At 41.9% G+C, this 9,809-nt stretch overlaps 2 protein-coding genes across 3 annotated transcripts in view; one reads left to right on the top strand and one right to left on the bottom strand.

Moving 5' to 3' along the window:
* osgep (O-sialoglycoprotein endopeptidase) overlaps window positions 1–2,064 on the top strand; it is a 10,472-nt gene extending 8,408 nt beyond the window's left edge. The window contains exons 8-12 of the mRNA XM_015016185.1: window positions 458–523; window positions 656–746; window positions 1,429–1,504; window positions 1,778–1,876; window positions 1,959–2,064. Of these exons, the coding sequence (XP_014871671.1) occupies window positions 458–523; window positions 656–746; window positions 1,429–1,504; window positions 1,778–1,876; window positions 1,959–1,998 (372 nt within the window). The 3' untranslated portion in view covers window positions 1,999–2,064. The remainder of the gene's footprint in view (window positions 1–457; window positions 524–655; window positions 747–1,428; window positions 1,505–1,777; window positions 1,877–1,958) is intronic.
* A 123-nt stretch (window positions 2,065–2,187) lies between these two features.
* Window positions 2,188–7,985, bottom strand: LOC106935633 (uncharacterized). Of its 2 annotated transcripts, none has more exons than XM_015016190.1 (4): window positions 7,806–7,982; window positions 4,391–5,152; window positions 4,280–4,312; window positions 2,188–3,045 (listed from the first exon to the last, which is right to left on the bottom strand). In XM_015016190.1, exons 1-4 carry the CDS (start codon window positions 7,819–7,821, stop codon window positions 2,996–2,998), a joined length of 861 nt encoding a protein of 286 aa, XP_014871676.1. In that variant the 5' UTR covers window positions 7,822–7,982; the 3' UTR covers window positions 2,188–2,995. The 2 variants fall into 2 exon arrangements, with proteins under 2 accessions (XP_014871676.1, XP_014871675.1); XM_015016189.1 differs by lacking the exon at window positions 2,188–3,045 and adding an exon at window positions 3,422–3,531 and having other exon boundaries at window positions 7,806–7,985.
* Window positions 7,986–9,809: the final 1,824 nt, after the last annotated feature.

The following is a 9,809-nucleotide window of genomic DNA, read 5'->3' as shown; positions in this document are numbered from 1 at the left end:
CAATAGTGATAGTAGCATTAATAATAAAATAATGTGCAAAGTAGCCTACAAATTCTTTGGTGGGGGGCGGTGAGGGACCTGGATAAAGGCTTGGGGAGCGCTGGCCCAAAAAGGTTGAGAAACACTGATTTAGAACAAGCACAAACCCCCTTATCATGGAAACAGGAAGAAGTTCATATGATGCAGCTTTTAAATTGAATGCCATCGATCTGGTAGTACAGGAGGAAAATAGAGCCGCTGCACATAAACTCGGTGTGAACTGATCCATGGTTCGGCGTTGGAGACGCAGGGCATAATATATCCAATAATAGCTCCAGAAAGCAAGCAAGGAAGGACAAACAACAGGACTGGACTCAAAAACAGGAAAGAATTGAGAGAAAACAGAGAGGAGGAAGGAAGAAAGAAAAGACTTAAACTGTTTGATTTCTCAGGTCTAATCATTATTTTTTGCTGACAGGAAGCTGCTAATAAAATGCTGAGCTCTGGTCAGTGCACCGCAGAGGATCTGTGCTTCTCCCTTCAGGTACTCTGAACCACTTGGTAGCTGATTCAAATGAATAGATGGAAAAGTGTTTCCATTTGTGATGAAACGATAAGATTATTTGACATGAATATAAAATGAGTGACGTGCAGCACCTTCCCATTACCCCTGCAGGAGACGGTGTTCGCCATGCTGGTGGAGATCACAGAGAGGGCCATGGCTCACTGCGGCTCCCAGGAGGTCCTGATTGTCGGAGGAGTGGGCTGTAAGTTAATCAGTTCAGTAGCTTTGTTCACAGATGCTGTCGTCCCATTATATTAATAGAAGGTTGAGTGGAAGGAAAAACTGTCAGAAATGTACACTAAAAGAGGCATTTCAGGAGTTTGGGATATAGACAATCGCTGGGCAGAAATGACTCAGTATGTCCTTCACAATACATGAATACATAAAATATCCATACATAAATAGAAACACACACACATATATATATATATATATTATAGTAGGTCATTATCTATTTGACTTGCATCCATTTTATTCTCTCCCATAGTCTTTGCTGACAGACTATATGTCATAAAGGCTCAATTCCCAGAGCTGCTGCTCATTTGCATTCTGAGATTTGGATAGAAAACTTATTAGGCAACATTCATGTTTGTGGTTACTTCTGAACACCAAACAACCTTAACTAAGCAAGTTAAGCTGAGAAAACTAAATGATCAGAGTGACGCTACCTTCACATTCGTCTTGTAAAAAAACAGCATTCAGGTTCAGTTTCTTTTAAAAAGACTGAAATCTTTTATAAAATGCATCTCAACGTGGGCTAAAACAAAGTTGTTAAAAACATACAGCTTTCTGTTAGTAATGAACTGCTGCCTTCAAGTATTTGTGTAAATCCCCGAGTTTCTTTTCCTACAAAACATGAAGGAAGCAACATGTTTCCTCCACAGGTAACCTGCGTCTGCAGGAGATGATGGGGGTGATGTGCAAGGAGAGAGGAGCCAAACTGTTTGCTACAGACGAGCGGTAAACAAACCCATCCACCATGACACAGCCGTTTCCATAGGAACACACATTTGCAGTTAACTGTGTGGTAGAAATACAGTAACTGCAGTGGTATAAATGCTGAAACTTGAGCGTTTCCAGATGTCAACCACACTAAGCATTTAAAAATATTATGTTGATTACTTTGGATTCAGGATCTGAGTCTCCAGATACAAACCACTTGGTGTAAACAAGATCTTACTATTATGAAGTTAAAAAGCATCAGGTTGTTTAGGTTTGTGTGCTCTGACCCAGATTCTGCATAGATAACGGAGCGATGATCGCTCAGGCGGGTTGGGAGATGTTCCGAAGCGGCTACGTCACAGAGCTGGAAGACTCTTGGATCACACAAAGGTAACGGCAGCAGCTACAGTCCCAGGATTTCTGTCTCAGTATCTATGGATGACTGATGGTAGCCTGTTGATCACTGCTCCAGATACAGGACTGATGAAGTAGAGGTGACGTGGAGAGACTGAGGAGCAGCCTGGCTTTGGAATCTCACTGGGCTCAGAAAGTTAATAAAGTATTTTTTATATAATTTACTCCCGTTTCAAAGGTTAGTTTTTGTAAGCTTAAAGTGAATATGGTAAGACACAAAGCATTACATATGAGGGGGAATTAAGCTAGTCTCTACAGCAGGCAGCAAATCAAATGTAGTCAAACTCTCAAAGTTTATTCATTTTTATTAAGCAATACTTTCTTGCGTCCCTTCTCCTTCTCCAGTGTAATTTTTACTTTAATTCAGATAAATTTTCAAAAGCTACCACACAGAACATTGCGACATCCCTTATGGATTCAAACATTCACCCTATAGGAACCAAATAAAAAACAATAATTATGAGAACACAGCATTAAGATCTGTAGGGTAAAGGGTGAACTGTACTGTGCCGTTAACTACACCCCTCTGTAAACTGAAGACATGAAACTGACAACCCTTGCATTCATAAACAATAAAACTCAAGTAGGTACAGGACATTCTTCTGGTTTCCAATTCAAAACAGGGAGAAAAAAAATTCAGAGGGCGTCTCACACACCCATTGGTCAGTTTTAAACAAAGTGCTGATTGACCACTCGCTTTGCAGAGGACAACATTGAATAAAACTGCAACTTTCAAAAACAGGGAGAAAATTAATTAAATTAGACTCCTTGGAGATTGTTAAAAGAAAATAAACAGTGTAGGAGGGGAAAAAGACCAGCTTTACAGGAAGAAGCTAAAATGGGAATGAGGTGATTATTTAAGGCAGGCTTTCTGTAAGGCGTTAAAAAAAGTCCATTGCTGTAAGATCTCAAAGGAGTTAGTCCAAAGTGTCTCAGTGTGGCTTTATGTGAAGACATCATGAAGACATCATCCTGAGTGCAGCTTGTGAGGATGGGACTCAAATTTGTCCGTCTTCCGTGAGCATAAATGTGCGTGAAGGTGTGTGTGTGTGCGTGTGTTCTGTAGGCGTTTGATGCTGTGTGTCGGTCACACTGCTAGGCTGGACGCTCCTGGGTCTCCTTATACCACACCACTCTTTTTGGATCTGGAACAATAAAAGCAAATCAGATTCAACTCAACAAAAACTGATCAATACATTTGGTTTCATTTTCATGTTTAAATACCAATAAAATGTCTCAAACAAGAAAAGTGACCTGTATTTCTTTCACATTTCTAATTCTACCATACACAGCCTGTAGGAGGTGCCATTTCAGGTGTACACAAAGGTGCTGCTTACCACAAAACCAGAAGTGATGAACAAAGGTATCAATTCTGAGTGGACAGTTATGAACATTTATAATCATATGTGACCCAATGTTGACAGCAGTTTCAAATAAAAACTTTAAATGCAAAATTCAAAATTGGCATGAAAAGACTTTTTTTTATTTAAGCTTTTGTAAATGCTTTGACAGATACCAAGTTGTATTTTAGACCTACTATGAATGGAGTGTAGCTGTTTTTGTCTGTAGTAAGTGGGCCAAGCGCCATCTTGTGATGTAATCAGGGTAAGTTGAACCATAAACAACCAAAGCTGAGCACACAGAAGCAGAGGAAGTTGAGAATTCAGTGAAAACTTGAGTGATTTCTCTGCAGTTTGGAGGAAGAATCTAGAAGGAGTGATGAAGAAGAGGGAGCTGGTTCTACTGACGGACTGCAGCCATATTGTTCAGGAAGCAACAATGATTTCAACCTTTCTGGGGAGGAAGGATCTGACAGTGAAGGGTCAGATCCTTCTCTGGAGAGCAGAGAGTTGTCTCCAAATCACTGAATGGTAAACATATCTATGAATATGATAATTCATCTTTAATTCTGGTTTAATTCCAATAATCCAATTACTTTAAAGTGGATTATTATCTGTTTATTACAATTCAGTGATTTGGAGGTAACAAATGTCCAGCTCTAACACTTCCTGCCCAGAAACATTGAAGTCATTGTTGCTTCCTGAACAATAAGGCTCAGTAAATACTGCTGCTGCCCTTCAGTAGAACCCTCTTCTTCGTCACTCCTTCTAGGTTCTTCCTCTAAAACTGCAGAGAAATCCTCACAACACCTTCTGCTTCTGTGTACTCAGTTTTATTAGTTTGTCACAAGGTGGCGCTGGCGTTTGACCCAGCTACTCAGAGGAAAACAGAGACACTGCATTTAGACTATTCTATGAGAACTAATTATTAATAGCTTTTGTGTTAACAGAATGAAATCTCAGTGGTTTTGCCATGTCAGTGACACTTTAAGGTTGCATACCATACTCCATAAAATGTAAAATAGTTTAGTCAACTCACCTTTCTTCTGTCTGTTACGGATTATATTCCATTCTAAAAGGGGGAGAAAACCAAAAATTACCAGCTGGTCTCTATTGTCACTTAAAGCCAGTGTGCAGCTGAAGCACCTACCTCTATTGTGATAGTTCAAAGCCTCCACTAGATGGCGACAGCTGAGCAGGAGGTCCCCGTTGGCCTGCTGCGCCTCAGAAGTGGGAACAGGAGTTTCCTCCTGGAGCTGAACTGTGAGAGCTGCATCATGCTGAAGGTCCACTGGGTGTTTGCTCTCTGTGTCCACTAGAGGGCTAGCAGCAGGGTGAGGGAGGGGCCCCTCTGTGATTGGCTTAGCTTCACTAATAAAACTCAGACCCCACTGGTTCTGCAGCAGGTCCCCGATGGCGGGCCGCTCCTCCTCCAGCGTTCCGCTTGTTGCTCCGGCCTTCACCTTGGAGGCGTAGCTCACGGCTGGCTGCAGCTTGGCAGGACTGTCCTGCACCGGGAAAGCGGGCGGAGGCTTGAGCAGCGACAGACTGTCCTCCACCCACTTCTCCTTCTGATTGGCCTTTAGTGGGCGCTCGCCGGCTCGCAGCGCCCCCTTCTGGCTCTCCCTCCGGACAGTGCGGCCCTTGTGAGGCTGGTTCTTGCGCTCCTTCTCCCTGCGGAAGCTCGGGCCGTGGGCGTGGCTGGGGCCGTTCGGCTCGCACTGGGGGGATCGTTGTCGTGGAGACTGGGTGTTTCTGGAGATGCAGCCGCCGCCTCCTCCTCCGCAGTTTCCCGAACCAGGAGACAGGCGGCGGTTACGGATCTGCGGCTCGGACTTGGTTGCCGACACGAGGACTGCTTGGTCACACAGGGTTTCGGACTCACACACAGTGTTGCTTGCTTCCCATGTACCTGGAATGAAAACGTAGACAAGTCGGTGAAAACATCATTCTGCATTAGGTTGAAACAATTAATCAGATTAATCGTGATTAAACATTTTTTGAAATTAACTAATTTAGTAATCGATTAGGTGAATATACAGACTTAAAGGCCATTTGCTAAAACAATCATAAGTAATTAAGCCAAAACTGTACACAAATGTTTTACATTTTGTCCTTTATATGAAAAGCCTTTATTCTACCCAGAACTTCTGAAGTGACATAGTTTTACCTTCAACCAGTTCAAATTCTAAAATCTCCTAGCAAAATGTGTTTAATAGTTTTGTTTTTTTTTCAGAATTTGAACCAACTGAAGCTTTAATTATAGGACTTGTTCCTGTCCAACTATTCGTTGACAATATGCTTTTAGATTCATCCTTTGCTGAAGGAATGCTGTCGTTTCATCTTAGGCAACATGTTTATTTTATTGTAAAAAGTACCATAGTTGAATTTTTTGCATCTTTTAATGCATTTCTAATGTGTAAGACTTCAGTGATTAAATGAAAAATCAGAATAAGATTTGTTTTATCCGACTAATCGACAGAATACTCAGTAGAATAATGGATTACTAAACTAACTGCTAGTTGTAGCCACATCTCTGCTTTATGCTAGTTTGATCCAACTAGTAGTGATCCATGTTGGCTACAACACAAACCTTCACCTCTCATACACTAAAGCTTTGAATTTCTGTCTTTTAAAAAAGGTCCAACCAAGGACTGGGTTTGGGTGATGGGAAGCAAACTGACACAGCCCATATTTAGACTTTAGCACAAAAATGTTGAGTAAAAAAACATTTTTATACAGAGTACTGGTCATTTCACCCAGTCGCTATTTTGAACATTTGTAATTTCAGCTGTTTTGTACCAGCTGAAACTACCCAGAGGCCACTGGGCAGTTCAAACTGACCAGAAACAACTTTGAGTATTCGGACACAAATTACATTTTCTAAAAAGTGCACAAAACCATGAAAACATAAAAACAAATCTGTTCATAAGATTTGAGCATTTTGGTATTTATCTCAGTTCATAAACTACAATAATCTGTTTATAGTTCATGAACATGAATATTTTTTTTTATTATTGTATCTGGAAGTGGAGCTGATATTCACTAATTTACACCTTTGGTTGTTTGCTTCAATCCTCTTCAGTACACAAGTCAGCCAGTAACAATTTAAAGTAATGATCTAAAATTTTCTATAAGGACATGAGGCAAAGCAACTCCAACACGTAAGCATCCAAACCGCAGGATGGATGAATGGATGGACAAAAGGGAATCTAACTGTTCATAAGAATCAAAGATTTTTATAATTCATGTGACAACTGGATGCCTGTTTACAGGTGTGAAATGGAAATCGGAACAAAAGTAAAAGCACACAGGCATGAAATGGGGGGATGCTAACAGGCAAAGGGGCCAATTTATTCGCTTCCATGATTGTGTAAACACACAGTGGGGGTGAATAACACGTTTTCATGTGACTTTACTGTGGAAGTCAGCTCAAAACTCAACAGCAGCTCCCTGTTGTCTCTGCTTTTACCATGTGCAGGAGGGAACAAATTGTACCGGATCAAAATTGCGTGAACAATCTGAAGGACAGTCAATTCATAAAATCCAGATGAGAAGTTGGCGTATTAAAAGGGATGAAACATCAAACATAGCTAGTTTATTGGAGAGATTTTTTTTTTTTTGCGCTGATTTTTTAAAATCAAAACCACACGTTGTAATTCACATTTCATTGATAAACTCTAAAATTACTTTTAAATGAATTAAAGCGTTATACGAAACAATATCATGCTGCAAATTGGGTCACAGTCTCCATCTTGATCAGGAAAAAGAAAAAGATGAATCATAGGATAATGCGTCTACTGGTAAAAGTTGGTTCGTTTTTATATTTTTATTGCTGAGCAGCCACCTTCGACCCACATGACTCAAAAACATGCTGACGTAATTATTGGCTATTTTCGACGGCAAATCATGCGAAAAGTAAATACATGTTACCTAAGCTTAAAGCAATGCGGTTCGGATGGTTGTTGAGTGATGAGTAGAGAGGTGGGACATGTTGGGTACAACCACACTAAACGACCCCCACCGTTTATAGAAATCCACCGACACAGTTTAACACGTCGCAACAGAAATTTCGGGAAGCTAGCTGGTTTCTTCGAACAGCAGCCTTGACATGCTGCCTTTAGAAGACCAGTTTCGACACACAGCGCCACGTTGTGAGCTATTAGCTACGCAGCTCATTTGAAATAGGACAGCCAACACTACCAGCTAGCACCGGCGTTAGCAAACTAGTTAGTAGCGCCTAAGTGCTGCGAACTAAACTCGACGGACCACCTCGTGTTGTTGAATTTTTTGTAAAAAAAATTAATTCAGTTTAATAGTGATAAGACACACAGTCAGGGTTATAACTTAAATACTGAACACATTTTCAGGCTTAACAGCTAATAGCCGCGCAAAGCGAAGTCAAAGTTTCGTAACCCCCACTCCAACAGCCTCCATTCAAAGCGGTGACCAGGCTGCCTTCGGTATCGCTAGCCCAGATGCTAATCCCGCGGCGAGACAACCTACAAAGCTCTGAAAGTTAACAAACACCAGCAAATGTAAACCAAACAGCTGTTCAAACTCACCAGTTTTGATATGCATGTCTTTCCCGTTCACGTATCGCTGAAGTCAACCCGTTAAGCAACTTTTGTTTACAAGGTTGATTATAACGACGGCTCAGCTTGCCTGAGTGTAACCACCACCCGGAAAACGACACGGGATATGTAAACTGCGAGCGGAAGTCCCTGCAAATAAAGCGGTCCGGCGGGAAACTTGGAGGGAAATTTTTAAAATTTCAAACTGAAGAAAACGCCACCCTGTGTGACGAACACGTGGTGCAAGTAATAGTGCTGTTTATAGATTTAGCGTAAATGGATCCAATTATTACGGTGGCACTGATTATGTAAAATATATTAGATTTACTCTAATAAATACAACAGAAGACACCAATTAATCTTGATGCGTCTATTTCTTCATTAAACTATTTCTAACAAACTTGCCAGCTTTTGAGGTGAGCTTGAAGTAAGAGATGGGTTGTGCACAGACTCACTATTTTTTAAAGTAGCAGGCTATGAATTAATCTTTAAAAAATAAGTGGAAGCTAAATTTTGATGTCGGTACTTTCTCGTGAAAATAGTTTATATAAAGTCAGTGTTTTTTAATTTTCTTTAAGAGACTAATGCGGTTGTCTGGTGATGTGACAGGAGCGGCCTCTGCCTATTGCAACACTACAAACATATGCAGGGAGAATTGTCCAACTACATGCATGTCTACAAAACCACATGCAGCACTGTGGAAAAAATGTTTCACTTTCAGTGCCGACACTTTCATTATTTGTAGTGAGTTTTATCTGAACAGGATGAGAAAGAGAGGGTTGACCACTGAGCCAAACAAAATCCCAGTGAGCCAAGTTTCCTTCAACTGTAAGTAAAAATAGCTAATGACTAAATCCTTTATGCCTCTGGTACCAAACCCCTTTTGAAGTTGCTCCAGATTTTGATGGAAAAGAAGTGCCAAACAGAACTTGCTCTTTCTACTGGTCTGCATGTGGCATCACCAAACACTGACATGTTTTTAAGTGTAGTGTACTTCAGAAGTGTAGTTCTGAAGTACACCCCACCTTATAATGGGATCCTGCACATTTTCAACACAGATCTGCTCAGATTTCAGCAGACCAGATGGACGAAGAGGAAGAAGGAAAGTGGCCCAGATAGATGATTAATAGATGGTGGCTAAACACAGATGGAGGATACAGTCTTCAGACAGTGGGATAGGGAATAAAGTCTGGAAATAACATTATTCCATACTCTTAAAATTTAACACTCATTCAGACCTGAAAAATACAGTTTTATCTGCTGTGTTTCATCTGGTGCCTGTTGAGGTCAAAGGCACGGCTGTAGATCTTCTCGCACTGGGAGCATCTGTACTGCCGCCTCACCAAGTGCGGCTCCCTGTGCCTCAGGCGCTCCAAGATGCTGTTGAAGCTCTCACCGCACTTCTGGCACTTGTACTCCCCGCCTTCTTTGCAGGGATTCTCCTCCGCATCCACCACCTCCGTGGTTAAGTCCAGCGGAGAGTTGCAGGTCCGGCTGCATGCGGTGCGGTCAAAATGCAGCCTGAACAACCCCATCTGGGTGAAGCGTTTGCCGCACTGGGAACAGAGGAAGGGACGCCCTCCGGTGTGGACATGTCAATGCCTCGTCAGATCCCAGGAGTTCTTAAAGGCCTTGCTGCATTCCTCTCAGCTGTACGGCTGCTCGCCCGTGTGGGTGCGCTGGTGACAGGTCACATCTGAGGCCCGCCTGAACGTCTTGCTGCAGTCCGGGCACGTATGAGAATCCAGCCTGTCATGGATGGGGAAAGGCTGTGGGGCCGGAGTCTTCTTTGCGGTCACCTGGAGTTTGTTGTTCTGCTCTGGGTGACTGTGCTTGATGTGCTGCAGGAGGTACGACTCCTTCATGTGGAAAAACAGACACTCAGAGCAGGAGAAGACCTGGGTGGAGATCTCAAATGTTGCACCTGTGCAGAATGCACACAAAAATTTCAGCTTGTTATTAGATTTTGGCAAACGGTACTTTGCCAAAATCTAA

Source organism: Poecilia latipinna, unplaced genomic scaffold, assembly GCF_001443285.1.
Source record: "Poecilia latipinna isolate Pla-1442-1.1 unplaced genomic scaffold, P_latipinna-1.0 Scaffold1991, whole genome shotgun sequence".
Classification (NCBI taxonomy): domain Eukaryota; kingdom Metazoa; phylum Chordata; class Actinopteri; order Cyprinodontiformes; family Poeciliidae; genus Poecilia; species Poecilia latipinna.
The sequence above is the reverse complement of the archived record's forward strand: the minus strand, read 5'-3'. Positions and strand labels throughout refer to the sequence as shown.

Coding starts and splice junctions, on each gene's coding strand:
- LOC106935633 (XM_015016189.1), bottom strand. Junction 4,313..4,390: donor TTTGAACTATCACAATAGAG/GTAGGTGCTTCA, acceptor TCCCCCTTTTAG/AATGGAATATAATCCGTAAC. Junction 3,532..4,279: donor CCGTAACAGACAGAAGAAAG/GTGAGTTGACTA, acceptor CTGTGTGCTCAG/CTTTGGTTGTTTATGGTTCA.